The sequence below is a fragment of the Grus americana genome, chromosome 4 (genome assembly GCF_028858705.1).
Source record: "Grus americana isolate bGruAme1 chromosome 4, bGruAme1.mat, whole genome shotgun sequence".
NCBI classification, from domain to species: Eukaryota; Metazoa; Chordata; class Aves; order Gruiformes; family Gruidae; genus Grus; species Grus americana.
Genome location: NC_072855.1, coordinates 70,654,134 through 70,666,813, shown reverse-complemented (window position 1 = coordinate 70,666,813; position 12,680 = coordinate 70,654,134). Strand labels below are relative to the sequence as shown.

General features: G+C 45.0%; 1 protein-coding gene across 2 annotated transcripts; it reads right to left on the bottom strand.

Annotated features, from left to right (window-relative positions):
* Positions 1-959: 959 nt before the first annotated feature.
* Positions 960-11,042, bottom strand: PCDH18 (protocadherin 18). 2 transcript variants are annotated; one of them, XM_054825087.1, is made up of 4 exons: positions 7,975-11,042; positions 6,919-7,007; positions 6,616-6,779; positions 960-2,362 (listed from the first exon to the last, which is right to left on the bottom strand). In XM_054825087.1, the coding sequence occupies exons 1-4, from the start codon at positions 10,477-10,479 to the stop codon at positions 1,686-1,688; spliced, it is 3,435 nt and encodes a 1,144-aa protein (XP_054681062.1). In that variant the 5' UTR covers positions 10,480-11,042; the 3' UTR covers positions 960-1,685. The 2 variants fall into 2 exon arrangements, with proteins under 2 accessions (XP_054681062.1, XP_054681063.1); XM_054825088.1 differs by having other exon boundaries at positions 961-2,362; positions 6,919-7,004.
* Between the last annotated feature and the right edge of the window lie 1,638 nt (positions 11,043-12,680).

Below are 12,680 nucleotides of genomic sequence, written 5' to 3'. Positions count from 1 at the left end.
GAGGATCTCTCCATTATTCAAGTGTCAACAAATGTCTACGCATCTACAAATGTCACATCTACAGCACTGTGAAACCAATAATGAGATTAAAGTTTCCTTACGCACAGATCAAATAAATAAAGCTTATGCACACAACAAAATTCTGGCTTTTTTAGGTAACATTAAACAGGATTTTTCTGTATCTACAAATAAAAAATATTCTATAGGGTACTTTACAAGTGCAATTCTCCAGAATAAAGGTATGTGCCATTTTTTATGCCCAGGTTCACTTGGATTATTTCAACAGTTTTTCATACTTCTGGTAAAAAATATACCCTATGAAAACTATGCATCTGCAGCTCTGAATGAAAGCCCAAAATACCAGTTTTTCTGGCTGTCTCTTAGTAATTTAACACACCCCTGAAATGAGCAGCAGGAGTCTAGAATCCACCCATGTTTCTCACCTATAAAATCAGGTTTTTTACTCTTACAAAAATCTCCCTGTGCATGACAGGCTAACCAAAAATTAGTTTTCGAAAAAAGGGAACTAACAGGATCAAATATAATGGAACAACAGGACCAATATGAGAAATATTAGTTACGTTGCCCGCTCAGTGGTGACGGCACCGTGGTATAAATTACTCAGCTTCCACTGAGCTAGCTTCAGTACCGGGAGAAGCCCCACTATGGACGGATGGGATTCAGCAGGAGCCGCGGTCACTGCAGGATAGCTCTCTTCTCGGAAGTCCAAGTATCTCTGTACTGCTTTGCAAATACAAGATAGATATACTTACAACAGAGGTAACGTATAGCTATATCAGCTGCTTTCCTGGGAGATGCAGCATTCCTTTTATTTTGGCATCATTTACAAGGATAAAGCAGTCAATTGCAATTTTTTATTTACATAAATTCAGCTTGAGGTCAGAAAAGCTGATTTTATTGCTATCTTTCAAGTATACACCGCTCACTTCAACTGCCTTTGCAGCGTAATAACAGCAGAACTATTTCACCTTTTTTTGCAGAGAGAACATTGGAAGTCCCATCACTGAATTCCATGATTCATTCACTTGAGAAAACACTTACTTGCAAAACAGAGGAAGACCTGAGCCTGCAATAATCCATTAATGAAATGGGAAAATGACTCTAGAGACCAAAAGCGTCAAAATAAAAAGGACATTTTAGGCTTCATGGGAGTTGACAACTCTTTATTATAAGAATGAAACATTGCAACAAGGTGTTGGATCATTTATTGAAACTAATGTTTGCATAACTTTTCAGTGGTTTGAATTTGTAACATTTGTGCCTTAAAAGAAATAATAAGGGAAAGCAATATCCCTGCTCTTTTTTTTTTGCTTTTTTTTTTAACATGCCAGTGTGGCAAGAATGCTGGAAGTTTGACAAGGGTGGTACCATCTATATACACTTAGGAAAACATGCTTGCTGTGGGTGTACAAAAATAAAATTTATTTGTTAAATTACACATAAATATAAGGTACAAATGTATTTTTAAAATACAGATAAAGATAATCACACTTGCATTGTGTACATATGAAAATACAGTATTTTAATATTCAACATACACAGACACATTTATGATAAATGCAACTAGTTGGCAATGCCAGTTCTTCTCAGTCTGTTTTTTGTTCTTTTTTTTTTTTTCCCCTTCCGGTTTTCCATAAATATGGAAAAATAGGCTTTTGAAACAATTAGTTCTGCCGGACATCTTGCAGCAGCTTGTTGATTTCTGCCACCAGCTCACTGGCATCCATGAGTTCGTGTTTACCATCACTGAGGTGGTTGAGCACGTTGTCAAAATCATCTTCTTCGTAATTCTCTGGGATCTCCTCCATGGCTGGCAGCCATTTAGAGGAAGGCTGCGCGCTCGAGTGAGTCCCCAGGCTGGGCCCGTTGTTGGCAGGATTTTGGAAATGCGTGCTGGCTGCCCAGGCTGCCACCCCCTGTGGGTAATTCACAGTCTTGGCTGGCAAATGTCCCTTCCTGCGCTCCAACGAGTTGGAGCGATCCATCTCATTGCACTCCGTGTAGGCATCTAGCGAGGGAGGCAGCAGGCGCTGGAAGACACTGCTCATCTCAGAGAGGAGAGAGGAGGTGCAGGTGTCCCCCGACTCCTCCTCGCTCTGGCAGTCCTTACCAAACGTCGAAAAGCTCTTCTTCTTCTCGCTGGCGTCAGCGGGCTGTGGATCTTCCTCGAGGCCCTGCTGCTGCTGCTGCTGCTGCTGCAGCTGCTGCTGGGGCGACTGGAACTCCTCTCCAGGGATGAACATGTTGCTTCTGTAATCGGAGGACGGAGAGGGCAACGGCGGCATCCAGCACTGGTCGGAGTGCCCAAGAACCCTGCACTCCTCCGTGCACAGCCGCATCGCTGCAAGAGAGAAAAGAGGAGGGTGAGCATCCCCCTCCCGTTGCACGTATCACTTACATTGGCAGGGGCCAACACAAGCACGGAACTTCTCCAAAGACGTTCAAATCTGGGGTTTGGGTTCTCTTTCTGTGTGCAGGGAAGGCGGCAAATGGTCTTGGATCAAAACGCCCTGCCATTTCCGAACGGTCTCAAAAAATGAGAACGATAAATGCAGAACATGTAAGACAGTAATGCGACCTCTTAACTAGGGTTGAAGATGAACATGTAAATCCCAGGTGGAAAACTAGCCCTTGTGACTTACAGCCATTCGCTCCCTTTGTATAGTGCTGTTTCATTTAAAAAAAACCCCACAAAACGAAGGTGTTTCTACCTCCAAGTATTTACTTAACTTTTAGTCAAGTCTAAAGTCTTCAGTTTTAGTCTAAGGCTTCCACATGCAATCAGAGAAGCATATCCACAGAGGAATTAAAGAAGTAAGAACAAAAATGTGTAGAGGGATCTCCCTCTTCATTAACACACCTCCTTTTGAACTGATGGTGAGGTGGATGTTAAATATGAGGTGATCCACTGCCATATTACCTTTTTATCTAATTCAGTTAAATTTAATCCAGTATCAGACTACCTAGGGCTTAATTCACACCCCGTGTTTATGCCGGAGTTACTCTGAGGTGTGCTTGCAGCTCTGTAGCTCAGGTTGCTGGACCGCGCTGGCTGAGGCGTTGGCACAAGGGGGGGACTCTGACCCACCAGGTGGGCATCCAGGCCAGCCAGGAGGGCTGACCAGCAGAAGACAACAAAGCCGCTCTTTCGGCCTCTGGCTTTTAGTGGTGCCTCTCAGGGAGGAGCAATAGGATGGGGCAAGTGACCGCAGCCCTGGGAGCTACGCTGCTCTGAACTGGCCCACAGAGGAGCGCTGCCAGCGTCCTCCACAAACACCTCCTCCACTGAAGAGGACAGGGAAAGGTCCCTGGAAGCGGAGACGGGCAAAGCCCTAACAGACAGGCCTGCAAAGAGAGACATGCCAGGAGAGAGGCCACATTTCCCTCTCCAAAGGGAACCGACGGTTGGACATGAAGCCTCAGGCTGCCCTGCTGGAAAAGACCTCGGCGCTGCAGGGGCCACTGACCAGACTTTGAGTCACATCCTTCAAAAGAGCGTTTTCAGAAATGGCAGACTCTTTGCATTATGCATATTTTGACCGTAAGAAGCTTTTGCCTTATTCTCCGTCAATTAATGGTTAGATTAGCCCACACAGAATAGAGTTTCTTTGTCTTTCTCTATATATATATATTGAAGACATAAGAAATGTTTGCAGTCATGCCCTGTAAGTTTTCCTTGCTTTCTCATCACGTTTCCCATCTGGCTCTGGATCCACTCAGTTTATCAAAAAATCTTTTTCCTATGGTGTAAGCAGAACCGAACAGAATATTTCAATTTAGGCCGTACCAGTGATTGATAAAGTCCTACTCTCATCCTGTCAGCGTTATTTATCTCCGCGCTTTACGCAGCCCATTGTATTGTTTGTTTTCCTAATGCCCTTTCCGTTCCTCTGACTATAAACTTTCTCTGTGTCTCACATGTGAGAGCAGGAATTTCTTCAAGAATCCAGGTTCAGGCTGCAGGCTGGATATCGCACAAGCTATTGCAAATGGCCCCCTGACCAGTGAGCGTCGAGCAAAAAAAAGCATCCTAGAAAATACCAGTGGCTGAAGTTTTGATACGAGTGACTGAAATGCCTTCAAGTGCTTTATTCCCGTGTATGAAAAGCACGTGTGTGATGTTTTACAGAAAATGCCTAAGAGTCAGAAAGGAGGAAAGATATCTAAGTGATCCATGGAGCCTGCACCAGCTCTCAACTCACCCCAGAAGGTGAGGATTACTGTTCTAATTAAGACGACTCCTTTAAATTAACAGGAGACTTTCAATGGTCTAGCATTTCATTAGTACTGAGGGTCATCTTATTGTGAGTTTCCTTGCTTATGTTATCAGGATTGGTTTTGGTACAAACTAATAAATTCTGACACTCCTGAACATAAGATCTAAAGATATTCTGAGGAAACCCAATGGTGTCACAGCCTGCCCTTAAATCAGCAATAAATAAAAAACCCCAGGTGTACAACAGCTTGCTTTTTTTTGGGGGGTTTTTTTTTTGGCCAGAACTTAAAGCTTCTTGGAGAGGATTTAAGAAATGAGAGAGAAAGAAACAAGTCTTTCAAGGACAGTTATTGAACTTTCGGATCGTGTCATTTTTGAAGCTTCAAGGGACTGGCTCCGTTGCTTTGTTTCTACCTTAAAGGGACAAACCGAAAGGACTTTCTCACAGGTTTTCGCCTGTGGCCAGACTGACAGTGCAGAAACCTTTCAAAATGGAGAACAGGAAACCTCCAGGAAGTTTTCCTTTTCCCTTTTTATTTGTTTGGATTGCAGACCAATTCAGGTCTCGTCTGAACAGGTTCAGCACACTTATCTGATGGATGAGGACGACGCATAGCGGCAAATGGACACCTGGGTGAGATTAAATGCCTGTCGTGCTGGCCCGGCCCAGTTCTGCCCGTACTCAGCAGGAGCTCTCCTTCCTTTGAATGGGCCTAGCGTTGGGCGAAGGCCGGGCACTTTTGGAAATCCTACCCTTTGGCTTCCTGTTTAGAGACTGAATTGCAAGAGCTGAAAAGGAGCCACGGGCGTTTCGGCGAGCCAAGAGGGTAACCGCTCCTGCCCCTGCTGCCCACCGGGAAGGGGACGGCTCTTCCTCAGCCGCAGCGGGGCTGGACGCCAGCGCCAACGCCCCGCGCTTGAAGCTCCCCTGGCAACTGAGAGCTCCAGCACATCCCTCCCTGCCTCCTTGCCAACCACAGCAGAGAATGAGACGTGCCTCATGCCAGCTGGCAGAGGAATCAGTAGTAGGAGCTGGGGGAAATGAGGATAAAAAAATGCATCAGGACTCCAGATTTCGGTTAACGATTCAGAAAAAACAGTAACTTTTCAAGGTGCCTGGTTCTGAAACATTGGGTATGTAAGACTAAGTTGAGGAGGTAAGAGAGTGCCTGGGCAGGTGATACGAGACCTAGTCTGGGGCAAAATCTACGAAGAAAAATTTGAAGTTAAAACGTACAAGAAGAACAAATTAAACTTCCGGGGTTTACTCTTGCCTAGCGTAAGGGCATATTTCTCAGGGTAAAACGCACCAAGGTCAGGTACAACCCCCTCACCGCTGTTTTCCATGGCAGCGGAGGGAAAACCCTCATCCAGCCCTGGGCGATACGGGGGGGTCGCTTTAGGAGGGAATACATGCTGCACCACCCCACAAAGCAATGTGCCCCCATGTACAGAATGACTTCACTAAACTCTTTAAGTGTACACCCTTGGTTCAGTGAACCATACCGAAATTAGCCGACCCTATCAGCTACACAGAGAACACCAACTATGATCTGAAATAAGTTCAAGATCTAGGGTACAGGCAGTGGCTGTACAATTATTAAAGTAATTACAAAAATCTCGTATCTGTACTTAGCGTGATTTCCCATAGCCTCTTTTATTCAACTTATAATTGGGCATAAATTTAAAAGTGGTACTTCATACACGTGAATATGTACGTGTGTGTTTATCTTACTTTCACTGACCCTTTTCTAGCTTTTTTCTTGTCTGCCCTCAGCCCCTGAATGGTACCTCTTAAGCTCTTTCTTCTAGAAACTAGGGTTGCAAGATTTAAAATCTGGGACATATTTAGATCCTTTCCTTGCCACTCAAGTTCATTTTTCAGAGGGGAAAAAAAATACACTTTTCTTTCTTCTCCATCCATATCCCTAGACCACTTTCACAGTCCACTTCTGAATGATAGAAGTTTGTATCGTATGGATCAAACCCACTGTGGAAAATGTGTCTCCCAAATTATAGCTCAGTGTATTTTTAACAAACCACAACCGCCTGGCTTTGCAAAAACATCCACCCAGTCATTAAAAGTCTAAGGACATGGAGCAGATCGTGCTTTTGGGGTGAATTTGAAGCCAGCTCATGATGATGTGAATAATAGAAGAAGTAGGCATTGCTCTGGGCAGATTTTCAGTTGCATCTGAGGTTTCATTTTACTAGACATGTGAAGGCTTCAGCTCAATAGTTATCATGAAGCAGAGTAAAAAGGAAGGAAACATGGGACTTGAAAGCTAAAGAATTTTTGCTTTCTCAGTAGTAGCTTTATCAAAGTGACAGCCAGGCAGCACCGTAAATAAACTGTTCAGCTTCCATTGTGCTCTTACCTGCAGGAATTCTCCCATCTGTAAGGAAAAGGTCACTGAATCCTTCCCCAAGAAGTCTGTCAATTGGAGACTCTCTCCCCAGATCATAATCACTGTCTCCAGCTTCACTATCACCTCGGCCACTGTCTTTCAAGCTGAATTTATCCATGTCTTGTAGGGCATATCTGTAAAGAGAATTGTGGTGATGGTGGAATTAAATTACCTCATGTACGTTATATTCCCCTTTTTGATTAAAAAGACACGGCTGTATTTTCTGATACATGTACATGCACATGTGGCAGAACCTCCAGTCCAGATCCTCACCTGTAGCTTCTGGAATACTTGTTTCCTCGAAAACTTGGCCTTGGTTGATACTGGCCCTGGTGAAGCATCGAGAGAAGCTGAGAAACCTGCTAAAGAGAAGGTGAAGAGACTGATTCCTCGAAATGAAAGCTCAGATTCCTAGTTGCAAACCCACTAATTCGCTTCTCAGGTGTGTTTGTTGGGTGGCTGGTGTTTTTTTCCCTTTAAAGCTTAATTAAACCAAATTCCTGCACATACATAATGCAGTACAACAGACCATTTTGTAGCATTGTGTCTGCCACAGGAAACATCTGAAGACTTTGTACAATGAGGAAATGCACTGCTGTTCATTAGCCTCTGAACTCATAATAATTAATTCATTAACAAGTAAAATAAGTAATTAAAGAGAAGCGTAGTTTTGTTTTGTTTAGAATCAACCCTTTACCATTCCAGGATCCTAATTCAAAACAAAATGTCGTTGCTCTACATGGAAAGAGTTACCAGGACACAGCTCATTCAAGCCATTACGTAGCATTTGCAGTAAAAACTGAAATGGGTAGTCTCAAAGCTTGAGATAGTGCATGCATGTATCAGATACACTCTGATCATACCTTGTTACAACAGCTGTACTTAAACAGTTTGAGTGTTTAACCTTTTAGTTCTCCATCCCCATTAACGAAAGAATGTCCTGTGCTGTTTCTGTATATAAATACTCTGGCACTCCCTCTTTAAGAGAGCTACACAGAGGGGAAGGGAAGGCAATGAGGAAAGAAAGAAAAATCAGTAAACCAGAGCAGAATACTGTCTCTGTTACAGTCTGTTGTTTCAACCTCACAGGGAAGAACCGAGAAATAATTCTATAAATAATAGATTTAATCCTGTTCCCCATGGTAATGGATTCAGTTGATATTGGAGTAGAACTTCAAAGCTGTGACATCTAAAGAGAAATCCGTAACACGTTCTCACTGGGCATAGATCTAATCACTGACTGCTCTCACAGGTCGCATGCAGAGTACCTCCATGCTCCCAAGTGAGCGCATGAGTGAATGGATGTGCAAAACGAGGTATGGACCTTACCTCAACAGCCGGAGTAGCATGGGTGAGTTCCAGTGAGAAATTTTCGGGCACGTGGTTAGAGGAGATTGTCACCAGGCTGTTCAGCGACTGGTGGCTGTGGTGGCTCTGCCGGCTGCTCATTTGTCCCCTTTCCAGGGTCGGAGATGATGACGGAGAAGCTCTGTGGTGAGATCTGATGGGTAAAGTGCCATTAACGGTCGGCACTAATGTAATGTCCCCTTTGTGGATCTGTCTTGAGGGTCGTTTTGGGTGGTGCTGGTAGGTCGATTCTGCCACGCGACAGTTGTAGGACCTGGTGTCCTTCTTCTCTCGATTACATCTTGTAGCAAAGATGACCATAATGACCAACAACACGGCACATATTGATCCTAAGGATATAATCGTTATCATGGAGACATCCAGGGAGGGCTGGCTTACCAAAGTAGCTTCTGTGCTTGAAAATGAATAAACATACTCAAAAATGGTACATTTCAGAAGTGCTTTAGTACTAAGCTGAGGACTGCCTTTATCCTGGACTATCACAAAAAACTCCCACTGTTTTGCTGGAACTGATTCAACACTCACATTGATAGAGATGTCACAAGTTTTGGGATCCATCACAAAGATGCTGTTTTCCTTGTCAGCTGCTATGGAGCAGCTGAGTTCAGAGTTCATACCAGAGTCTCTATCTGTAGCCCTTATCCTGGTGACAAGAAAGCCAATGCCAGCATCCTTAGGGATTGAGATTTCTGCTGTGCTGTTGCGTAGCGCTGGCCCCACAATGACGGGAGCGTTGTCATTTTCGTCAATGATGGTTAGCACAACCGTGGTATTACTAACAAGCTGCTGACTCCCTCCGTCCCTAGCTTGAACCATAAAGGCAATTTGATTCACTTCTTCATGATCAAAGGTTCGCAGGGCATAGATGGCCCCATTGGAGGGATCGATGGTCACATAGGTGGTTATAGAACTTCCCAAAATATAGCTCTCCAAAATTGTGTAGGTCACCTGCCCGTTGTCGCCAAGATCTGGGTCCGTGGCTGTGACTGATGTGATGTACGCTCCCGGAGAGTTATTTTCCAAGATCACAACTTCGTATCTGTTTGTCTGGAAGCGGGGTGGGTTGTCATTTTCATCGCTGATTTGGACAGTAAAGTGTTTCACTGTGGAGAGACTTGGCGTTCCCTTGTCCTCCGCTATTACAGTCAAGCTGTATTCAGATCTCTTTTCCCTATCTAGAGTGGCATTAGTCAAGATTAAATAGTTATTTTCATAAGTCTTTTGAAGTTTAAAGTGGCCATGTCCGTGGAGCTTGCAAACTATCTCTCCATTCACGCCAGAGTCCTTGTCTTGCACTCTGACCAGGGCAACAAAAGTGTCCAGGGGTGACCCTTCAGAAATGTAAGCTATCTCTTCTTTCTCTGGGGACATCAGGTTTAAGTTAATTTCGGGTCTGTTGTCATTCACATCCACGATTTTAATGATAATTTTGCAGTGAGCCGGAATAGAATTTGGCCCCAAATCTTGAGCCTGAGCATCAATCTCATAGGATTTGGTTACTTCATAGTCCACTTGCTTCAGGAGGGTCAGATGTCCTTTTTCTGAATCTATCTTAAAAGTCTCAGTAATTTTGGCAGACACATGACTACTGAAAGAGTACACGACTTTACCGTTAGCGCCCTCATCTGGGTCGGTGGCATTGAGGTCTATCAGCAAAGTCCCAATCGGTGAATTTTCTAGGAGTTGGATTATATACGACTGTTGCTCGAAAACAGGGCTGTTGTCATTGGAATCAGAAATGCTTATTTTCAGGAGGGACGATCCAGACCTCTGAGGCACCCCTTTATCTGAAGCAGTGAGCTGGAGTTCGTAACTTGACTTCAACTCCCGGTCCAGCTCTCTAACCACGATCAGCTCCGCATACTTAGCACCATCAGTCCTGGTTCTCACCTCGATACTAAAAAAATCATTTGCGGAAAGGGAGTAAGTGTGGAGTGAGTTGTCCCCTACGTCCGGATCAAAAGCGCTGTCCAAAGGGATCCGGGTTCCTACCGCTGCACTCTCTGATATTTCGATAGGGATAAGAGCTCTGGAAAACTGGGGAGAGTTGTCGTTAATATCCAGCACTTCAACTTCAACATGGAAAAGCTGCAGATGTTCAGTGGGCAGAGTGATCACGTCAAACTCTATGGAGCAGTTTAAGTTTTTCTGGCAGAGTTGTTCCCGGTCAATTTTAGCTCCTATGCTGATTTCTCCATTATCCTCACGGACTACCAGCAAGGGAGAATTCCCCCTCTGCATGGCTCGAAAACGAACCGAGGAAGGGTTAGGCATCTTTAATAAAACATCAGCTACATCCTCCGATAGTCTTGCAATTACTGATCCAACTCTCTGCTCCTCATAAATCCTGTATTTCAAATTCTTGCCCAGCACAGCCTTATTGAAAGATATTATCACCAGTGCAAAAATGAATATAAAGTGCATTTTACTGCCGATTCGGTGCATTTGTAAGTTTTTGCAATTCATTTCTCCAAGCAAGTTAAAAAGCAATTATTTCGACTTCCTCCGGTACCTTAAACCCAGCGCACATCTGGTCCTTTAAAACTTGAAAACGCCTTTTCTAGTCAGCCAAGTATTAATATCTTACCGAATCAGGGAAAAAAAAAAAAAAAAAAAACACCAAAACTTTTTTTTTTTTTATACACACCGTGCCAGGACATCCAGATACAATCTGTAGGCAATCCACGCTTTCTCATTTGACTCCCCGCTCCTCTTCCAGGATGAAACGTGCCAAGGCAGCGCTCTCCTCTCCCGCCGGGAGCATCCAGGGACGGCCGGGAAGCCAGCGGGATCCGCAGCCGATCCTCCGGCGGAGAGCTCCTCTTCCCTTCCCTCTCCCCGCCAGACTAACCGCCCTGCCTCGCCGGCTCCAGCCTAAAATCCTCCGCAACTTCGCTCCAACTCCCCAGACAAAGCTTTTTGCCCGGCATGTGCTGAGCCCCGTCCAGCCAATCAGCCCGCCGCCCCGCCGGCAACAGCGCGGCCGCCCCGCAGCCCTCAGCGCCGGGCCGGGCGGGGGGGAGGGCGGGCAGGGGGGGACGGGGACGGGAGGGCGGGCAGGGGGGGACGGGAGGGCGGGGGCAGGGGGGGGGCGGCTCCTCCGCCAGCCCCTGCTGGCCGCCGCGCAGGGGCGGGGGGACAGCATACGAATGACTAAAGGGCAACTTTAAATCAACTTCTTTCCTCTCCCCCCACCCCCGCCGCCCCGCATTTTCAGGGCACTTTCAAGCGGGTTTTTGTGATTTTAATTCCTCCCCTTCCTGCCACGAAAAAATGCGATCGCGCTCCTCATTTACATACTTTTAGGTTCCCTTGTTTAACTAACTGGGATCTTTTTACTGCGTTTGCTTAGTAAACGACCTTGGGGATGACGTCTCTCTAACGTGCCTCAAGAGCGTCTTCTGGCTGCTTATTTACCTATTACCTGCTTTTCCTCAACGGCTCTGCCCCTGCGTGGAGCACGGAGAGATCTGCCCTTCATTCCTTGGAATCTCTCCCTCCTCCTTGCCAAGTCAGTAACGTTTTGCACACTCCTGTCCTTCCCCTGGCTCCCTCTTGCAGCATTTCTGACCTCAGCGCAGCTGCACTCGCCTGAGCGTGGTTCTTCTGCGTGTGCGTGTGTGCAGTCGGCTCTCTGGGTGTGCTGCCGTGCTTTTTTCTTTGCTCTTGCAGGCGTTCTTCAGAAGATCTTTTTCATCCCAGTTAAAAAAAAAAAAAAAAAAAAAAAAACCAAAAAAAAGCTTCATGCTTCCCCGTGACAATTTGTGCTCAGTACACCTTCTACACACCAAGTGTTTTAAAGAAGCGGTGAGATACACGAAGTGTTCGCAAGTGACAGTTTCCTTGCCTCTCTGCTATTGCTGAAAACTGTTTTCACGTTTACACTGCAACACATTTGCACAAAAAAAAAAAAAATCTTACGACTGAGTCGTGTATTTTGCGTACACCAGAAATGGTGTGCATCACTACGTGAGCTTCAGGCTGCACCCAGCTCACAGAAGCTGGTGTGTTCTTCTCATTGCAAATCTATCTATGATGTGATTCGTATTTCCTCTTTTTTGCACTTGCTTTTTAAGTTTAGCATTTTAGCCACAGTCTCGCCATGCGTTTCATTGTTTCTCTGCTAACTTTGCCCATTTTTTAATTGGTGTTGCCCATAATCATACCATCACACTATTGCTCTCTTCTCGCTCTTATATTCCCCCCTCATGTCCAAAAATGTAAAGAGTAAATCTCTGATTTTCCCAATTTACTTACTCTCAGCAGAGCTCAGCCAAAGTCACTAAGAAGGTTCTTGCAGAAAAAGAAAGCAGAGGAGGCTCAGCGTGAACTCTCCTTCTTTTTAAGCATTCAAAAGCATTTTATAAGCCATTGTCTCTTTTTTTTTCACAAACCAGCGCCGTGTGGCAAATTGTGCAGAATAGAAATGCCCATAATGAATGTATTTAGTACTGGGTCACGCTGATGAACATTCTGCCCCCATGAATAATACTGTTTTACAAGTTTGCAGCCCTTTCAAATTGCTGATCCCCAAACCCTATAGGCAAACTAGAAAAGCTAACACAAGCAACTGGGACTTTAGAAACCCATAGCCATCTGGCCTAAATCTCTAACAATCCAAGCCAATAATTATATCAATTCAGGCTTTAGTGAACCCCTTTGCAAAC

Bases quoted from the DNA above. Each gene is read 5' to 3' on its own strand.
- PCDH18 (XM_054825087.1), bottom strand. From the start codon at position 10,479: ATGAATTGCAAAAACTTACAAATGCACCGAATCGGCAGTAAAATGCAC. The intron at 7,008-7,974 runs GTAAGGTCCATA...CCTTCTCTTTAG, and splicing joins ATGCTACTCCGGCTGTTGAG to CAGGTTTCTCAGCTTCTCTC. The intron at 6,780-6,918 runs GTGAGGATCTGG...TTCTCTTTACAG, and splicing joins AAGTATTCCAGAAGCTACAG to ATATGCCCTACAAGACATGG.